The sequence below is a fragment of the Myotis daubentonii genome, chromosome 6, assembly GCF_963259705.1.
Source record: "Myotis daubentonii chromosome 6, mMyoDau2.1, whole genome shotgun sequence".
Taxonomy (NCBI): Eukaryota; Metazoa; Chordata; class Mammalia; order Chiroptera; family Vespertilionidae; genus Myotis; species Myotis daubentonii.
The window spans coordinates 37,897,023-37,918,594 of NC_081845.1; the positions used below are offsets into that span (position 1 = coordinate 37,897,023).

General features: G+C 42.7%; 2 protein-coding genes across 2 annotated transcripts in view; one reads left to right on the plus strand and one right to left on the minus strand.

Moving 5' to 3' along the window:
• The window catches only part of FIG4 (FIG4 phosphoinositide 5-phosphatase), a 102,514-nt gene extending 96,422 nt beyond the window's left edge, over window positions 1-6,092 (minus strand). Inside the window, exon 1 of the mRNA XM_059700730.1 lies at window positions 5,810-6,092. Within this exon, the coding sequence (XP_059556713.1) occupies window positions 5,810-5,875 (66 nt within the window). The 5' untranslated portion in view covers window positions 5,876-6,092. The remainder of the gene's footprint in view (window positions 1-5,809) is intronic.
• Window positions 6,093-6,886: 794 nt separating this feature from the next.
• AK9 (adenylate kinase 9) overlaps window positions 6,887-21,572 on the plus strand; it is a 109,649-nt gene continuing 94,963 nt past the window's right edge. Inside the window, exons 1-3 of the mRNA XM_059699755.1 lie at window positions 6,887-6,976; window positions 17,372-17,499; window positions 20,144-20,207. Coding sequence (XP_059555738.1) covers window positions 17,383-17,499; window positions 20,144-20,207 — 181 coding nt within the window. The 5' untranslated portion in view covers window positions 6,887-6,976; window positions 17,372-17,382. The remainder of the gene's footprint in view (window positions 6,977-17,371; window positions 17,500-20,143; window positions 20,208-21,572) is intronic.

Here is a 21,572-nt window from a genome sequence, read left to right on the forward strand (position 1 = left end):
TTTTTTTTAAATATATTTTATTGATTTTTACAGAGAGGAAGGGAGAGGGATAGAGAGTTAGAAACATCAATGAGAGAGAAACATCGATTAGCTGCCTCCTGCACACCCAACACTGGGTATGTGCGGGCAACCAAGGTACATGCCCTTGACTGGAATCAAACCTGGGACCTTTCAGTCCGCAGACTGACGCTCTATCCACTGAACCAAACCAGTCAGGGCAGGAATAAATTTTTTTAAAAAACTTAAATTTCTACATGAAAACTACCATGTATTGCTGAGAAAAAGAACTAAAGAAATGGAGAAATATAGCATGGATTGAAAGATTTAATATTATTAAGATTCACTTCTCCTCAAATTGATCTATCCTATATAATAAAAGAGAAACATGCAAATTAACCATCCTTCCCCTTTGCTCAAGCCACACCCACAAGCCATGCCCACAAGCCAATCAGGAGCGAGTATGCAAAGTAACCCAACTAAGATGGCGAAGGCCACAGAGCTGGAGCAGCAGGAGGCTTGGGTTGCCCCCAGCAATGGAGGAAGCCAAGCTTCTGGCCAGCCCTGGCCGGCCCTGGGCTACGCTCAAGGCTACAAAGTTTCAATTATAGAAGATAAATAAATCCCAGAAAGAAAAAAAAAAAGAAAGAAAAAAGGAGAGGCTGGGAGCTTGGGTAGCCGGAGAGCGTGGCCAGCCTGAAAACGGCCCTCAGTCCCTCACCCAGGCTGGCCACACCCCTATAGGGTGAGGGTCTCCACTGGGGGGCTTGGCCAGCCTGCAAACAGCCATCAGCCCCTCACCCAAGCTGGCCAGGCACCCCAGTGGGGACCCCCTACCCTGAAGGGGGTGTGGCCAGTCTGAAAACAGCCCTTAGCCCCTCACCCAGGCTGACCAGGCATCCCAGCGGGACCCCCACCCTAATTCGGGACACACTTCAGGGCAAACCAGCTGGCCCTCACCTGTGCACCAGGCCTCTATCCTATATAATAAAAGGGTAATATGCAAATTGACCCCAACAGCAGAATGACTGGGAATGACTTGTCACTATGACACACACTGACCACCAGGGGGCAGATGCTCAATGCAGGAGCTGCCCCCTGGTGGTCAGTGTGCTCCCACAGGGGGAGCTCTGCTCAGCCACAAGCCAGGCTGACGGCTGCCAGCACAGTGGTGGTGGCAGGAGCCTCTCCCACCTCCTAAGAAGCGCTAAGGATGTCTGACTGCAGCTTAGGCCTGCTTCCTGCTGGCAAGTGGCTAACCCCCGAGGGCTCTCGGGCTGTCAGAGGGATGTCTGACTGCCAGCTTAGGCCCAATCCCCTGGGGAGCGGGCCTAAGCCAGCAGGTGGACATCCTCCAAGGGGTCCCTGACTGTGAGAGGGCACAGGCTGGGCTGAGGGACCCCCCCCAAGTGCACAAATTTTTGTGCACCAGGCCTCTAGTATATTCAATAAAATCCAAATCACAATGCCAACAGGCTTTTTAAAAGAAATTGATAAGCTGATTTGTAAAATTCATATGAAAATGCATAGGATCTAGAATAGCCAAAACAACTTTGGAAAAGAATAAAGTTGGAAAACTTACACTTCCTGATTTCAAGACTTGTTATAGAACTAAAATAAACAAGACAAGGTGGTAATGACATAAAGAAAAACAAACTGATCAATGGAACAAAATAGAGAGTTTAGGAATCAACTCATATTTATTCAACTAATTTTTCACAAGAGTGACAAAAAAATCAATAAATAATCTTTTCAAAAAATGAGACTGTATAAATTGATGTATTTTTTAAAAAGTGAACATCAATCCCTAGTTGCCAGCCTCTAAGAACCCTTATCTCCTGGTATCATTGCCCTGGTATAGTTCCCTCCCACTGAACTGGGCTGACCTACATAACCAGTGGGATATTGCAGAAATGATGGAGTGTGGCTTCTGGGGCTAGGTCACAAAGACATTGCAGCTCTCTCCTTGTTTCTCTTGAATCACTTCCTCTAGACAAATCCAGCTACATGTCACATGGGGATGTCCATGAGGTAAGGAACCAGCTCCACTTACCGAGCACAAGAGCGAGCCATCTTGGAAGTAAACCCTGCAGCCCAGTCAAGGCTTCAGATGACTGTGGCCCAGTTGACATCTTGAATGCAACTTTTTGAGACCTGAGCCAGAGCTACTCAGCTGAGTGACTCTCAGACTCCTGACCTACTGAAACTGTGTGAAGTATTAAATGTTTTCTTTTAGTTCAAAGCCCTCATGTTTTGGAGTAGTTTGTTACAACACTGAGTAAGTAATATAACCCCTATATCACACCACACACAAAATTAATTTAATATGAAATACCCTTCAACATAACACTTAAAAGCATAAATCTTTTAGAGGAAACAGGAAAATATATTTGTGATCTGGGAATAGGCAAAGATTTCTTAGATAGAACACAGAAAGTAATGACAAAGCAAAAGAAAAATAGATACATTAGACTTTATTGAAATTTAAAACAACTGCACATCAAAAGATCATTAATATAATGTATACATAGATCAAATCATCTCATTGTATACTTTAAGTATTTTACATTATTGTCGATTATACCTCCAAGAAGCTGAAGAAAATGGTCATAAAGAAAATGAATAGGCACGCCACTGACTGAAAGAAAAATTTACAAAGATATAAGCAGAAAGGTTTTTTTTTAGTAATAAGCTCAAAGGTTAAGGGATGTCAATAACTTAGAAAAAGGCATAAGATTAATGGCAACTAAGTAGATCCTAGGAGCTAAAAAAAACAAACAAACTACAAGCCCAGCCAATGTGGCTCAATATTGAGGGTCAACCCATGAACCAGGAAGTCATGGTTGGATTTGCACATGCCTGGGTTTGGGGCTCGATCCCCAAGAGGGGATGTGCAGGAGGCAGCCAATCAATGATTCTTTCATCATTGATATTTCTATCTCTCTCTCCCTCTCCCTCTCCTTCTCCCTTCCTCTCTGAAATCCATAAATATATATATATATTGTAGCTGGATTTTCTAGAGAAACATTATATATATATATGTGTGTGTGTATATATATATATCTATATATATATATATAGATATATATATATATACTAATAAAAGAGAAACATGGTAATTGGCATACGACCGCTACCCTTTTCATTGGCTAATCAGCGAGATATGCAAATTAACTGTCAGCCAAGATGGCAGGCTGGCAGCCAGGCAGCTTGAAACTAACATGAGGCTTGGTTGCCTCAGTGACGGAGGAAACCAATGTTCCAAGCCTGTGGCTGCAGGCCTCTGAGCCTGCAGTTTAAGAAACATTGTAACGAATACCTCGGGACTTCAGCCAGCAGATTCGCAACATTGTATGCAAAGGCCAGAAACCTACTTTCAGCCGAGGCCTAAGAGCTGGAGCCAAGCCTCAAGCTAAAGCTGGCCCAGAATAAAAAAAAAGAAAAGAAAAAAAGGAGCGGTTGGGAACTTCAGTCACCCGGCAGCCTGAAAACAGCCCTCAGCCCCTCACCCAGACTGGCCAGGCACCCCAGTGGGGACCCCCACCCTGAAGGGTGTGTGACCAGCTGCAAACAGCCATCATCCCCTCACCCAGGCTGGCCAGGCACCCCAGTGGGGACCCCCACCCTGATCCAGGACACCCTTCAGGGCAAACCAGCCAGCCCCACCCATGCACCAGGTCTCTACCCTATACAGTAAAAGGGTAATATGCCTCCCGGCACCGGGATCAGCATGACAGGGGGCAGCACCCAAACTCCCTGATCACCCTGCGGCTCTGTGTGTGACAGGGGCCGGGGCCACAACCTCCCTATCCATCCTGCTCTGTTCGTGACAGGGGAAGGCGCCCCAACCCCCTGATCAGCCCTGCTCTGTGCCTGATAGAGGGGAGCTCCCCAACCCTCCCCCCACCCCCCACAGGCCCTGCTCTGTGTGTGACAGGTAGAGCCATAATCTCCCCATTGGCCCTGCCCTGAGTGTGAGAGTGGCGGCGCCCCAACCCCCTGATCGGCCCTGCTCTGTGGGTGATAGAGGGCGGTGCCCCAACCCCCTGATGGGCCCTGCTCTGTGTGTGACAGGGGGCGGTGCCCCAACTCCCCTATCGCCCCTACTCTGTGCATGACAGGGGGCAGCGCCCCAACCCCCTGATTGGCCCTGCTCTGTGCGTGACAGGGTACAGAGCCCCAATCCCCCTGATGGGCCCTGCTCTGTGTGTGACAGGGGGCAGTGCCCCAACCCCCTGATTGGCCCTGCTCTGTGCGTGACAGGGGGTGGTGCCGCAACCTCCCCATCGACCCTGCCTTGAGTGTGACAGGGGACGGTGCCCCAACCCCCCAATCGGCCGTACCCTGAGCGTGACTGAGGGTGGCATCACAACCTCCCAATCTCCTTGCTCTGTGTATGATGGGGCGGCGCCCCAACTCCCCAATCGGCCCTGCTCTGAGCCTGACCAGGGGCTGCACCTAGGGATTGGGCCTGCTCTCTGCCACCCAGGAGCAGGCCTAAGCCAGCAGGTTGTTATGTCCCGAGGGGTCCCACACTTCGAGAGGGCACATGCCGGGCTGAGGGACCCCCCCCCCCCCCCCGAGTGCACAAATTTTTGTGCACCGGGCCTCTAGTATATATATATGTTTCCATATATTTTTTAAACTGTAGCCGCTATGAGGACCAGCAGTTTTGACAAGAAGAGAAGGGTTGGTGGGACATTACTAGATGAGAGAACAGCAAACACAGAGAAAGGGAACTGGAAGAAATACAATTTTACTGCAGAATAAGGCACAGCAAAGAACATATCCAATCCTCGGTAAATGTTTGCTGAATTGATATTAAGTTAGATATAAGACTGGAGAGACTGGTTGAGGACCAATTATATATGGCTTTTAATGACAAACTAAGGAATCCAGCGTTTACTCTCCTCAGAATGGGGACTCCTGAAGGTTCAGAGCAGATGAGCTCTCTAGTACTAATTGTGCTTTAGAAAGAACACTAACACCTCAGTCAGTGCTCATGAATGCTCAGCTTATTAATGAAATTTCTGGGTTTTCAGTATAGTATTATATTTTTTAACTAATCTGTCTCTATTTGCCAGCCCATTGTACAGAAAGCAGAAGGTTTGGCTTCAATGTCAAAATGATACTTCTGTATGACTCTACTCAAAGAACGGAAATATTTGCAAATGCTTTATATTAGATAATTTCATCTTCTGGTCTGGATCCAAGCAAAATTAATTTGTAGTCAACAGTGTTTCTACACTAATGATGACCTTAGGCAGACATGCTATTAGGACCATGTTAAAACTGAGAAACTGTGAAGCACCTTCTTGTACTCTATCTAGTGAAGACAACCCAAGTTCCAGTTAATGTGCCTTATAAGACATTCCATAGCATCAGAAATCTTGTTATATGCAATCTTGTTATCATGAAGTGTAATTTTAAACACAGACCCTAAAACCCAACTTTAAAAAGCTATGCTTTATTTTCCAACCACACAATACCCATGCCTGTACTGTAACTAGAGAACCATAGAACTCGAATAAACTTTTTGAAAGTTGAAAAGAATCCAGTAACTCCTACAGAACAGCATGAACAGTGTCTGAGATGCCACAAGCACCTGTTTTCAATGTGTTCCCACCGCATCTTGTAAGTGGAAACACGTACCAGCAAAAGCACCAGTGTCTTGGGTGCTATCACTGGGCAAAGCCCATTCCGCAAGGCTGGGACGAGGGACCTGGGGGTAGGGGGGTGCTGCCTCCGCCCTAACCGGCCACTCGCACTCGCCCTCCATCCTCCCGCCCGCGCCCCGCGCGCCGGTACTCACAGCTCGGGTCTCATACAGAACCAGCTTCTGGACGGAGCTGATGATGGGGGCGGCGGCCACGGGCATGGTCCCAGCAAATAGGAGCCCCACGGCAGGGCACCAGGCCGCAGCCCAGACGGCGGCAGCCTCCGGATCGCCCCAGAAGACCAGAAAGAAGACACCTCGGACCCTAGGCACCAGGTCCAGCCGGGAAGAACCCCTCCTGGGCACTAAAGACAAAGATGTACTTGACTGGCTCCAGCTCAGGGTTTCCGGATCCGACGCCCCACCTCCAGGCAAGCCCCGCCCCAGGGCCAGCGGGCGGGGGGGTGGAGGCTGTACCATCGGGAGGCGGGCGGCGCTGCCCGGGCCTGCGTGCTGCCGGGGAGGGAGCGAAGGGCGCCGTCTTTGGTGCGGGCGGAAGAAAAAATGGGCGGAGACGGTGCCGAGTTAGTGCAGCCCCTTGTTTGTCTGACCTTCTCTTTGGGAAAAGGGAAGGCTGGGAACTGGCTTGCTTCTTTTGAAGCGCTTCTCCGAGTTGCAGACAGAGCCATTCCCAAGTCGGTCTGTTTTTTTTTCGGGTCTACGTCTGCCTTGATGTTCCTGGGAACCTGCTTGGTGATGGTGCTTCGCTGATGTCAGCGTCTTCCCCTCACATCCCTTTGTTGCCTGTTTTACCCTCATCGTCCGGGGGGCGCATGCTCCAAGGACTTTTTTTAATCACCTGAAGTTGGCAACGTTGGGCTTGGCCATCTGTTTGTGCCGGAGGCTACCCATTTGTAAATTCTGCAAATGGACTGGGAGGTGGAGCGGCGCGGCGCAGGGCAGCACCGCCCTGGGAGCCCCGCCGCGCTGCGTTAAGGTGAGGTTCCTTCCACCTGGTGTGTGTGAACATAAATGGGCAGTGCATGCGCCCTCTCTGGTCATCGCCTTCTGTATTTGCGGAAATACAGTGTGTTGTAATTATGAATACCAATTTAGGTACAAAAGTGAATATTTATAATAAAACAAATTACAGCCGCACCGCCGATGCCCCGCCCCCAAGCGCTGAGCCCCGCCCCGCCCCCTCCCAAGCGTCCTTGCGCGCTGCCCCGCCGGGGTTCCCTGGGCAACCGCTCAACAGATCCGAGGGTTCCCGGAGGCGGCTGTCGCCCACCAGTGGAGTCCGCTGGGGTCCGTTGCGGCCAGGTAAGTAGGGATGGTAGTTTATTGACCCAATGCATTTTGGTACAGATTGAATGGAAGTCCACCTCCTGCGGGGACCCCAGACCAGTTACTTTTCTTGCAAAAGTAAACTTCGAAATCTCCACAAATTCCGCTTTTTAAAAATGTTTCCCCTTTCAAAGACTAATGTTTTCATTCAAAAAACATTTACTGAGCACCTACTATGGGAGCATAAGATGAATACTGGGGTGGCAGCTAACCTGGCCTAGGCAGAGTGCGAGGTTTTCCAGGAGTGGGCCCCCGTGTAACCCTCAGGACCCAGTGCTAGAGGGTTTTTCAACTGCTAAAATTGTAAGGACACTTTAAAAATGTACATTGAGTTACAGTGTAAACACATAATGTGATATTAGAAATTATATGATATAATGTGACATTAGAGATAATACAAATTCAAAGTTGAAAAATTACAGAACTTTTAAAATAAATATTTAATCATTTTAAATTTCCTTTCACAGTTTGGTACTCCTATTATTAAGAACTAAATAAGTGACCATGTCAGTTTTGGTATTTTTGCATTGACTTGGATCTTTTAACTAGGGAACAATATTTAGCTCTGTTCCATTTATAATGGAAACCAACTCTTCTGAAAATGAGTTAAATATTTGCATAATGTTTTTATTTAGGATAACAACTCTTAAAATATTTGTTGAATTCTGGTTTTCCAATATTTAGTTTTCAATTATCCTATATAATAAAAGCCTGATATGCTAAGTCTCCAGTCCACCAGTTGGCCATTCAACCAATCAAAGTGTAATATGCTCATTATATGCTGAGTCCACTCAACTGCTTGCTATGACGTGCACTGACCACCAGGGGGCAGACGCTCCAACCAGTAGGTTAGTTTGCTGCTGGGGTCCAAGATGGGCTGCACAAGCCCTGGAGCCCTCCCACAGTCCCTCCCTGGCTGGCCAACTGCCCGCGTCCCTCCCCAACCCCTATTGTGCACTAGTGGGGTCCCTCGGCCTGGCCTGCACCCTCTCGCAATCTGGGACCCCTCAGGGGATATCGGAGAGCCGGTTTTGGCCTGATGGCAGAATGACCGGTTGCTATGACGTGCACTGACCACCAGGGGGCAGACGCTCAATGCAGGAGCTGCCCCTGGTGGTCAGTGTGCTCCCACAGGGGGAGTGCCACTCAGCACAGCAGCAGTGGCGGGAGCCTCTCCTGCCTCCGTGGCAGTGCTAAGGATGTCCAACTGATGGCTAAGGCCAACTCCCCATGGCAGAGGGAACAAGCTGGGCTGAGGGACCTCCCCCCCCCCCCCGCCCGAGTGCACGAATTTCATGCACTGGGCCTCTAGTTATATTATAATTAAGCATTTCCATTTGAACTTTGTCTTAGTTTGATTCAGCCAAAAACAGATCCTGAGACATAAATTTGAATACAAATAGTTCCTATGGGGAATACTCCCAAAAACAACAGGGAAGTGAAGGAAGCTAATAAAGGGAATATTATCAAACAAATTTCTCTGTGGGCTGAATTCACTGGGGAATTCACATGGATGAATGGATGTCTCAGTTATTTCCTCTTAAGGGGCAAAGGAGCTGGTGTATTCGTTCATCAACCCCCACCAGTTACTGGCTGATTGTTAATCCCCTGGAACTTCCACCCTGCCCTGTGCTCAGGCAGAATAGGTTTTGGCAGCCAAAAAGAGCCATTAGGCAGAGTCACACATGCCAGCCAGCAGTTGGAAGTTGGGCTGGCCATGCATGGAAAAGGTATATGTCAAGTAGATATGAACAGGGCAGTAATGACTTCTGCTCTGTTCCAACCTTTGCACCACTCATATCCACTTCTCCCCCATATCCCCAAGTTCACACCATCTGTCACTGATTCTTCAACATGGTGTCTGGTCCCAATTTCTAAAAGAAATGGACTCACAAAAATATGATTAGCAGGACAGACTACAGAATTCACTATTGCAATTAATCCTAAGTCTATGACTGATAATTTATCACTTCCCTCTTCTACCACTCCTTCTAAATTTTCCTTACCCTTGGCCAGCATGTCTGCTGGTTTAAATTGTTTTACCAGTAGAGTAACCAGTCTTCATCCCTGAAGAGTATAAACCCCTGGTTATTATGTCCTTGCAGGTTGTGGGTGGTTGCTACAGTTATCCAGTCACTGGCTGTGACAGCGTCAAGAGGAGTCTCAGAGAATCCCCTGTATTCAAGACATACACTTCCCTGTCCTAATTATGTAGCAGCAGCTCTACCTCCACCTGTGTATTAACTCCTTAACAGGTATGTGGAGCCAAATATAATCAGGTGGCAGCAGCAATTTTAGGTTTAGTGAAACCTAACTAAGTGGGTCCTTTGGAAGAAGCATCTCTCCTCAGTCAAAACCAGGGCTTCCAATCCAGCAGAGCCTCCAGTTGTGAAGAAGGTTGGTGCAAACATCAAGCACAGAGTGATAACGGGGGAGTCACTCTTACCAAATCCTTGGTCCAAAGCATGTTCCTCATCTTGAAGCACCGTGTCTCACTGCCACACAATCCCATACTGGTGCTTCAGCTGTACCTTTAAGAGGCCATTTTAACAATCTGACAGACCAGCAGCTTCTAGGTGAGGTGGTATGTAGGAGGATCAATGGATCCTCCTTATATCTTCATTACTACAAAGAGGCTCCTTTGATCCAAAGCAGTATTACATGGGATCCCATGATAAGTGCTGCAAGTCCAGGCCACAGACAGTGATGTTGGCCAAGGCACTGCAGGTAGGAAAGGCAAATCAACGATTTGTCACTGAATGGGTGTATCATATTGGGGCTCAGCCTCGGTCTCTGCAGCAGATAGGGAAGACATTCAACAGAAGTACTAGAGGAGCCTGAGAGGGAGCCTTGTTGTTGAGCGCATGCATAGCCTCCATTGCCTCCATCCCTGCCACATGCTTACTCCATGTCTGAGCCCATGAGGCAAGCACTGAGGTGACCAAGGACAAAGACTAGTTGGCATTTACTGGATAATCACCCTGACCACCTGGTTGGTGACTGCCTCTTCTGAGATGGATGCTTTGTGAGAAAGCGCCACATTTTTTGTGTTCCTTTGTTTAGTTTTTTATGCAGTATAACAAGTTACCACAAATTTAGCATTTTAAAACACGCATTTGCCAGCTGACATGGCTCAGTGGTTGAGCATTAACCTATGAACCAGGAGGTCAGGGTTCAGTTCCCAGTCAAGGCATATGCCTGGGTTGCAGGCTCAATCCCCCAACAGGGAGCGTGCAGGAGGCAGCTAATCAATGATTCACTGTCATCACTGATGTTTCTCTCTCCCTCTCCCTTTCTCTCCGAAATAAATAAAAATACAGTATGTTAAAAAAAAATACATTTATTATCTCACAGTCTCCATGTTCAGGAGTCCTGGCATGGCTTAGCTAGATCCTCTGCTCAGGGTCTCACAAGACTGCAATCAAAGTGTTGGCTGAGCTGCATTTTTATCTGGAGGTTCAACTAGGGGAGAATCCACTTCCCAGCTCAGTCACATTGTTGGCAAAATTTGTCTCTAGGATTGAGGTCCCAGTTTTCTAACTGACTGGGGGCCAGTGGCTGCACTCAGTTTCTGAAGCCACCTACTGTTCCTTGCCATGTGGTCCTTTTATAACTTATTTCTTCAGAGCCAATCAGGAGGTCTCTCTCCAGACCACTAAGATGGAGTCTTCTATAACATGATGTTATGGGAGTGACATTTTTATTACTTTTTCTATATTTAGAAGCAAGTCACAGACTGCAGTCAGAGGAGGAGAATTACACAAGGGTGTGACTCTTTAGAGGTCACCTTAGGGCCTAAGGCCCAGGGGTGGGCAAACTTTTTGACTCGAGGGCCACAATGGGTTCTTAAACTGGACCGGAGGGCCGGAACAAAAGCATGGATGGAGTGTTTGTGTGAACTAATATAAATTCAAAGTAAACATCATTACATAAACGGGTACGGTCTTTTTTTTTTTTTTTTTTTAGTTTTATTCATTTCAAATTGGCCGGATCCGGCCCGAGGGCCGTAGTTTGCCCACGGCTGGCTTAGGCAGTGGTTCTCAACCTTCTGGCCCTCTAAATACAGTTCCTCATGTTGTGACCCAACCATAAAATTATTTTTGTTGCTACTTCATAACTGTAATGTTGCTACTGTTATGAATCGTAATGTAAATATCTGATATACAGGATGGTCTTAGGCGACCCCTGTGAAAGGGTCGTTCGACCGCCAAAGGGGTCGCGACCCACAGGTTGAGAATCGCTGCCTTGGAGTGTGATTGCCATACCACTCTCATTTGTCCATTCACATGCTCTTCCCCCAAACTCCTTTATCTTCTGATCTTGTTCCTTACAGGCCCTTGACCAAGTGAATTAGGACCCACTCCAGGTCTCCTAACCAGATGTTAAAACATGAGTCCTGGGAGAGAGCCCACATGTCAATAAAGTCTTATCCAGTCAACATTCCCCTACCCAGCACTCTCAAGATCTCCCAGGATGTTTTCCTGGTTTCTACTGGCACATTATAGCCAGGCCCTTCAGCTCTTTAGGTGCCTAATACCTATTTTTCCTGTACCAGTGCCTCACCAGTTGGACTAGGCCAGTGGTCAGCAAACCGCGGCTCGCGAGCCACATGCGGCTCTTCCACAAGATACCACGTGCGGGCACACACGTACAGTGCAATTGAAACTTCGTGGCCCATGCGCAGAAGTTGGTTTTTGGAAAGGAGATAAATGAAACAAGTATACAAGACAAGTGTGGATGGGAGAGTTGGAAGGGGCCGACCTCAGCGAACGTACCTCAATCAGATTGAGGACGTTTTTAGCAAAGGCCAGCTTAGGAGCACCCTAATTAAGTTAATAACAAGGTACCTACCTATATAGTTTAAGTTTAAAAAATGTGGCTCTCAAAAGAAATTTCAGTCGCTGTACTGTTGATACTTGGCTCTGTTGACGGATGAGTTTGCCGACCACTGGGCTAGGCTAACGTTTGACCCCAGCTACTGCTCTAGAAGCTATGAGGGAGGGTGAAGGCAAATCTTGGTGGAAGGCAAGCATTGTCTCCTGAGGCATCTCCATTAGGCCAGGCCAGAAGAGCCTGGAATCTTCCAGAAAGGAGGAGGGGCTACCTCTGTTAACGCAGAGCACTCAGGGGAACCTGGGGATTCAAGGTACTTTTGACATCCACCTAGGTAGCCTCATCCCAGGCCTTAGTATTTAATAGAGTCTTAGTACTTAATAGAGGTTTTTTTTTAATAAATGCACCATCTTTCTAAAAGGTGTAGATGCATTTTCCCCTTTAAAACTACATTTCATGGTAGTATGACTTACAGTTTTGGTATAAAGAGCTTAAAATTTCAGCCCTGTCGTTCATGAAGTATTCATCTTAGGTATTTTTAATATACTAGGAATATTTCTCGCTATGTCTTGTTTCATAATGACATCTTAAAATGATGTTAGTTATATTAAGCCCATTTGGAAATTCTTAACTTCCATAGAGAAGTATAATCAGATTCCATGTACCTGGAAGCATATAATCCCCTCAATCCATTTTTTTTTTCCCCTGAACGGTGTCCCAGACCATTCTGACATAGTTTTATTCCGTTTTTGAAGTTTGCTTATTAAACTCTTTTATAAGGTTTTGTAATTTTTTCATGAAGGGCCTATCTATCTTTGATTATATTTAATCCTGGTTACTTATATGTTCGCTGTTAAGTCATATTTATTTTTTGTTAAAATTTTCTAGCTGTTTTTTGGTGTATAGAAATGCAACTGAATTTTGTACAATGATTTTGAATCCAGAAAAGTGGATTATCTCATTAACTCTTAAAATTTATCCATGATTGAGTTTTCTGTACAGGTAATCAGACCAACTGAGAATAATTACACACTTTTGTCTTTGTAATGACTTTAAAAAGAACTTCCTAAATATGTAATCATTAAATGTGTTTGTCTTGTTTTCATACTCTTTATCAGTTAGGGAAGTTTCCTTTATTCCTAGTTTATCTTTTATTAATAATTAAAGGGTGTTGAATTGTCCCGTACTTTTTCCATTAAGATAATCATATAGATTTTCTCCTTTATTTTAATGTGATAATTTAATGTTCTCATATTAAACCAGCCTTGAATTCTTGAGGAAAACCCAACTTGATCATGATGTTGTTATCTTTTTTATATATTGCTGGATTCAACTTGCTATTATATTGATTAAGATTTTTAAAATCTTATTCATGAATGAAATTGGCACATAATTATGCTTTTTCACACTGTTCTCTTGTTTAGGTATGGAGGTTACATGAGACCCATAAATTTATGTAGGAAGTCTATACTACCTTTTTTCTGAAAGAGAATCTGTAAGATTGTAAGACACGGAGCTCTTCAACAAAACCATCTGGTTTCTTTGTGGGCAGATTTTTAATTACTGACCCCATTTCCTTAATGGTTAAAGAACCACTTAGGTTTTCCTTTTTCTTTTTTTCCCTTAAGAAACTGATTTTTCTAAGAATTTATCCATTTTGTTTGCTTTTAAATATATTTTGGATAAACAACCCAAAATACTCAAACACCTGGAAGCTGAATAGCATGTTATTAAATATTGATTGGGTTACCAATGAGATCAAAGAAGAAATTAAAAACATCCTGGAAACTAATGACAATGAAAACACAACAATCCAAAACCTATGGGACACAATGAAAGCAGTCCTGAGAGGGAAGTTTATAGCTCTACAGGCCTATCTCAAAAAACAAGAAAAAATGGTAGTAAATCATCTAACTCTACAACTCAAAGAATTAGAAAGAGAGCAACAAGAAAACCCCAGAGTGAGCAGAAGGAAGGAGATAATAAAGATTAGAGCAGAAATAAATGACATAGAGACCAAAAAAACAATACAGAAAATCAATGAAACCAAGAGCTGGTTCTTTGAAAGGATAAACAAGATTGACAAACCTCTAGCCAGACTCACCAAGAAGCAGAGAGAGAGGACCCAAATAAATAAAATCAGAAACGATAGAGGCGAAATAACAACAGACCCCACAGAAATACAAATGATTGTTAAAAAATACTATGGACAGCTCTACTCCAACAAACTAGACAACATGGAGGAAATGGACAAATTCCTAGAAAAATACAACATTCCAAAACTCAATCAGGAAGAATCTAAAAATCTCAACAGGCCAATAACTATGGAAGAAATTGAAGCAGTCATCAAAAAGCTTCCATCAAACAAAAGCCCAGGACCAGACGGCTTCACAGGGGAGTTTTACCAAACATTCAAGGAAGAACTAAAACCTATCCTCCTCAGACTACTACAAAAAATTCAAGAGGAAGGAACACTTCCAAGCTCATTCTATGAAGCCAGCATCACCCTAATACCAAAACCAGGTAAAGACAACACAATGAAAGAGAATTACAGGCCAATATCCCTCATGAACATAGATGCCAAAATCCTCAACAAAATCTTAGCAAATCGGATCCAGCAGTACATCAGAAAGATCATACACCATGACCAAGTAGGATTTATCCCAGGGATGCAAGGATGGTACAATATCCGCAAATCAATAAACGTGATACATCACATAAACAAATTGAAAGAAAAAAACCACATGGTCATATCAATTGATGCAGAAAAAGCATTTGACAAAATTCAACACCCATTTTTGATAAAAACTCTCAGCAAGGTGGGAGTAGAAGGATCATACCTCAACATAATAAAAGCCATATATGACAGGCCCACAGCCAACATCATACTCAATGGACAAAAACTAACACCATTTCCCCTAAGAACAGGAACAAGACAGGGATGCCCCCTCTCACCACTCCTGTTCAACATAGTACTGGAAGTGTTAGCCATTGCAATTCGGCAAGAAGAAGAAATAAAAGGCATCCAAATTGGAAAAGAGGAAGTAAAACTGTCCTTATTTGCAGACGACATGATATTATACATACAAAACCCTAGAGATTCCATCAAAAAGCTACTAGACTTAATACATGAATTTGGCAATGTAGCAGGATACAAAATTAACCCCAAGAAATCTGAGGCATTTCTATACACCAATAGTGAACTTTCAGAAAGAGAGATTATAAAAACAATCCCGTTTACCATTGCACCAAAAAAATTAAGCTACCTAGGAATAAACTTAACTAAAGAGGTAAAAGACCTCTACTCAGAAAACTACAGGACGTTGAAAAAAGATATAGAGGAAGACATAAACAGATGGAAGAACATACCGTGTTCATGGATTGGTAGAATCAACATCATTAAAATGTCCATACTACCCAAAGCAATCTATAAATTCAACGCACTTCCCATTAAAATACCAATGGCATACTTCAGAGATCTAGAACGAACTCTCCAAAAATTCATCTGGAATAAAAAAAGGCCCCGAATAGCTGCAGCAATCCTGAAAAAGAACAAAGTAGGTGGGATCTCAATACCAGATATCAAGTTGTATTACAAAGCCACTGTTCTCAAAACTGCCTGGTACTGGCACAAGAATAGGCATATAGATCAATGGAATAGAATAGAGACCCCAGAAATCGGCCCGAACCAATATGCTCAATTAATATTTGACAAAGGAGGCAAGAACATACAATGGAGCCAAGATAGTCTCTTCAATAAATGGTGCTGGGAAAATTGGACAGATATATGCAAGAAAATGAAACTAGACCACCAACTTACACCATACACAAAAATAAACTCAAAATGGATAAAGGACTTAAATGTACGACGGGAAACCATAAAAATTCTAGAAGAATCCAAAGGCAACAAAATCTCAGACATATGCCGAAGCAATTTCTTCACTGATACAGCTCCTAGGGCACTTGAAACTAAAGAAAAAATGAACAAATGGGACTACATCAAAATAAAAAGCTTCTGCACAGCAAAAGAAACCATCAACAAAACAACGAGAAAACCCACTGTGTGGGAAAACATATTTGCCAATGACATATCTGATAAGGGCCTAATCTCCAAAATTTATAGGGAACTCATACAACTTAACAAAAGAAAGATAAACAATCCAATCAAAAAATGGGCAAAGGACCTAAATAGACACCTTTCAAAAGAGGACATCCAGAAAGCCAAGAGACATATGAAAACATGCTCAAAGTCACTAATCATCCGAGAGATGCAAATCAAAACAGCAATGAGGTACCATCTCACACCTGTCAGACTGGCTATCATCAACAAATCAACAAACGACAAGTGCTGGAGAGGATGTGGAGAAAAAGGAACACTTGTGCACTGCTGGTGGGAATGCAGACTGGTGCAGCCACTATGGAAGACAGTATGGAGTTTCCTTAAAAAACTGAAAATGGAACTCCCATTTGACCCTGTGATCCCACTTCTAGGAATATATCCCAAGAAACCAGAAACACCAATCAGAAAGGATATATGCACCCCTATGTTCATAGCAGCACAATTCACCATAGCTAAGATCTGGAAACAGCCTAAGTGCCCATCAGTAGATGAATGGATTAGAAAACGGTGGTACATCTACACGATGGAATACTATGCTGCTGTAAAAAGGAAGGAACTCTTACCATTTGCAACGGCATGGATGGAACTGGAGAGCATTATGCTAAGTGAAATAAGCCAGTCAATAAAGGAAAAATACCACATGATCTCACTCATTCATGGACAATAGAGACCATTATAAACTTTTGAACAATAATAGATACAGAGGCAGAGCTGCCTCAAACAGATTGTCAAACTGCAGCGGGAAGGCCGGGGAGGGTTGGGGGGCAGGAGGTAGGGGGGTAAGAGATCAACTAAAGGACTTGTATGCATGCATATAAGCATAACCAATGGACATAAGACACTGGGGGATAGGGGAGGCTAGGGGACTGTCTAGGGCGGGGGGATAAAATGGATACATATGTAATACCCTTTGTAATACTTTAAGCAATAAAAATATATACATATATATATATATATATATATATATTTTTTTTGGATAAATGTGTTTATGATATCCTTTTATTATCTACTAGAGGCCTGATGCACGAATTCGTGCACAGGTGGGGTCCCTTGGCCTGGCCAATGATCAAGGCCTATTGGGGGGCCAGTTGGCTGGGAGGGGAGGGACTGCAGGAAGTTGGCCATCCGGCCAGTCGTTCAGTCATATGACGTGCACTGACCACCAGGGGGCAGACGCTCAATGCAGGAGCCGCCCCCTGGTGGTTAGTGCACTCCCACAGTCCCTCTCCCTGGACCCCTATTATTATTTTAATACATAAGTTTAACTTATTTGCAATTATTAGCAAAAGCCATGTATTTAGTGGTATGAAACGGCTTCTGGGCTAAGTAAATTTATAGGGTGTTTTAGTTTTCCCTAGCCTACCTACTTATTCCAACTAAATTAGGCACTTTAACAATCTTACTCTTTCTTATTGCAGTATTTTTTATTATGACTTTTCAAGAGAAGATAGAAGAACATCCTTTTGTGGATATATTTAATGAAGATGAAGCTGAAAAACACTTTATGTTATCTAAACCTGTTTGCTTTGTTGTATTTGGGAAACCAGTAAGTTATCTCTTCTAACTTATTTGGTATAATTTTAAAAAACACTTTATTGAAGGATAATAAGCATACAGAAAATGACTCATAGAGGTACATCTGGGTGCATTTGCATGGGCTGCACACACTCAGATAGAGGCACTGCGCATGACAGCACTCCAGACCGTCACACTCTCTCCCTACACACCGCCCTAGCGTATCTAACAACTTAGTTAATTTGGCCAGTTTTTGTTCTGTGTTTTTTTTCCATTTCTAAATAATTTTTATTTTTCAATTACAGCTGACATACATTATTATATTAGGTTCAGGTGTACACCCCAGTGATTAGACATTACGTAACTTACTAAGTGATCGTCCCGATAAATCTAGTACCTATCTCACACCATACATAGTTATTAGAATATTATGGATTATATTCCCTATGCTGTACTTTACATCCCCATAACTATGCTCTAAGGACCAATTTGCACTTCTGTTTTTAAATTGAATTTATTAGCATCACATTGGTTAATTAAGTTATATAGGTTTAAGGTGTACAATTCTATAATACATCATCTGTATATTATATTATTTTCACCACCCCATATCATGTCTGTTCCCAACACCATTTATTCCTCCTTTACCCTCTTCTGCCCCCTCTACCCCTAGTTTGCTCTGGTAATGACAATACTGTTGTCCGTCTATGATTTTTTGTGGTTTTGTGGGGGGTTTTTTGTGTGTTTTTTTTGCTTAATCCTTTCACCTTTTTCACCCAGCCTCCTTACCTCCTCCCTTCTGACATCTATGAGTCTGTTTCTGTTTTGTTTGTTAGTTTATTTTGTTCATTAGATTCCACAAATTAGTGAGATCACACGGTATTTGTCTTTCTCTGACTGGCTTATTTCAATCAGCATAATACTCCCCAGGTCCATTCATGCTTTTGCAAAAGGTAAGATTTCCTTCTTTTTTAAGAAGTATTTATTTAGCATACTTTTTTAGTTTTTAAAGTCATAATCTTATGAATCTTATGTTACCAAATAAGAATGAAAAGCACATAGTGTACTAATTTTTTTGAGTGTTTGTTAGACTTTCATTGTATGACTTAAAACCTGGTACAGTATTGATTGTAAATGTATAACTTTCTCTCTTCTTGTGCATTATAATTGGAAAGGAACCTACATTATCTTTGGTTTTGTATTACGAAGAATTTAACTCCTCAAAGCACTGTACAATGACAGGTGTTAGCTGTATGTGATCCAAGGCTACATCAGACTCAATCTGCATATAAAACTTCCAGTGGAATTTGTTGTGAGCTTCTCTGGATATGTGAAGGGGGGACAATATTAGGACAAATGGAAAGTTCTCCCATTAATATCTGAAGCTACTGGGAGGCAAGGTGCCTCATCTTGGCCCAAAATGTGTCAGTGGACCGATGCATTGTCTTTCCACAAAACAGGAAGGAACCAAAAATGGCTGTCATAAGACAGCTTGCCTTTCTAGGCAGCTCCAGTGAGGCCCTCTAGATGAGAGCTCTTTGCAACCACAGAGCTAGTTGGTAGTTACCATTAGGGGCCAGAGCTGGTTAGAGCCTCTTCAGAACAGCAGAGACCAAAGGCTGGATCCTGCTTTTTAACCTAAAGTTATATGGATCCTAGGACAGATACCAAGAAATGGTTCTAATAATTTTATGATGTTTCTAAAAACATAACAGAGTTTAAAAATCAACAATGAAAGTAATCAGATGCAGCTGTTACTTCATTAACGTGATCTTTTATCTTAGAGTGTGATACTTTAAGATATTCATTAAGAAGGACTTTTTTCGCCCTAGCTGGTTTGGCTCAGTGGATAGAGCGTCAGCCTGCAGACTAGAAGGTCCCAGATTCAATTTCGAGGAATCGAACCATGTACCTTGCTTGCGGGCACATCCCCAATAGGTGTGCAGGAGGCAGCTGATCGATGTTTCTCTCCCATCAATGTTTCTAACTCTCTATCCCTCTCTGTAAAAAATCAATCAAATATATTTTTTAAAAAAGGACTTTTTTCTATTGGGAGTTACTAAATTAAAGTCTTATGAAGTCCAAGTCTTCTAAGACATGGAGCTCTTCAACAAAACCATCTGGTTTCTTTGTGGGAAGATTTTTAATTACTGACCCCATTTCCATAATGGTTAAACAACCACTTAGGTTTTCCTTCTTTTTCCTTAAGAAACTGATTTTTCTAAGAATTTATCCATTTTGTTTGTTTTAAAATATATTTTGGATAAATGTGTTTATGATATCCTTTTATTATCTACTAGAGGCCTGATGCACGAATTTGTGCACAGGTGGGGTCCCTCGGCCTGGCCAGTGATCAAGGCCTATTGGGGGGCCAGTCGGTTGGGGGGGGAGGGACTGCAGGAAGTTGGCCATAAACAATTCATGATTATGAACTTTAAGAAGGAACTAAAATGATGAATCTCAGTATAATCACAATGATTTGACATTCAAAAGTGTTTACTACATGGAGTATTATTTTGGTACAGTTTCCTGATTTTTCGGGTATACTCTTCATTTATTTTGGAAAATAGTTCACTTGATAATAGTAACTGTCAATAGAATCTTTTAAAATAAGAATATCTGTTCCACTGGCAAATAGCTATTTTATTGGGTTTTAAATAATCTTTCTTTTTAAGGGTGTTGGGAAGACAACATTAGCCCGTCAAATAGCACATGAATGGAAATGTATTCGTGTAGAAGGTAAATTTTACTCCCCTCCCCCCCAATATTTTAGTATAATAACTTTCAAATATTATACAATGAACACTCATATAACCTATCTATCATCTGTGACTAACATTTTGCTTTATCACACATCACTATCAACCCAGTGAATTATCTTTATAATAGCGTCAAACTTGTTTTGCCCTTTGGTAAGTCCTAGTTTTGTTCATAAAATTTAGGAGGGTTTATGAAAGGTCTTTGACTCCATTCTGTCGCTTCCAGTTCTCTGGTTTCATCATTTAGAGCTGTTGCGGATATGTGTCTCTGGAGTGTCTTCCTATGAAACATGAACAGAGAAGAAACTCTCACAACTGCTCTTGGGAATATTTTCCAGCACTTCATTATCTTCAGTGACAAATTTATTTTTTATTATTTATACATTGACTTACATTCTTTGCAATATATAAGGCAAGGATTGATGTCTTTATATATAAATATTCTGATAATCAATACAACTACTTATGGCCTCTTTGAAAAACAATTCATAAAGGTAGAAACAATAGGCAAATATAAGAAAAAAATAGTTTAACCTCATTGTTATTCAAAGAAATGCTAATTTAAATAACACCGATCCATATTTGCCTATTAAGTTGGCAGTAAATTTTTAAAGTTTCTACAGTCATTGCTTGCAAGAATTTATGAAATGAACATTCCATGGGCTGTTAGTGAAATGCAATTGAATACACGTTTGGAGGGAAACAATTCAATAAATACACACGCAAAAACTTTAAAAAAATAAACTAATTTCCTTTTTGATCAAAAAAATCATTTGTGGGAAATCTTAAAGAATATCAAGTGTTCCATAGGTTATTAGCAGCTAGGGACATAATATAGCTCCTGGGTCCTCCTCTGTCATTTCTGTCCCAGGACATTTTCCAGCAAGAGATGGAATATTTCCTCTTAAAAAGGAAACACTTGCCCAGCTGGTGTTGCTCAGTGGTTAAGCATCGACTCATAAACCAAGAGGTCACAGGTTCAATTCCTGGTCTGGTCACATGTCTGGGCTGCAGGCTCGATCCCAAGTAGATGGTGTGCAGGAGGCAGCTGATTGATGTTTCTCTCTTTCTATCCCTCTCCCTTTCTCTCTCTAGAATCAATAAAAACATTTAAAAAAAAAAAAGGAAACACATTATTCAAATTTCAGCTTTAGGACCCTTTTTCTATCCGCTTTTATCTATTTTATAATTTCTTGATGCATATTTCCCTTTTTTACAACCAGCATACAAAATTAATGGGCTCTGGATATAACGGTATGGTTATAAGTAATATAGTCCAGATACTTTTGTGCAATACTTCACCATTTCCAAATCATTATCACATACACAGCCTCGTTTCACGCTC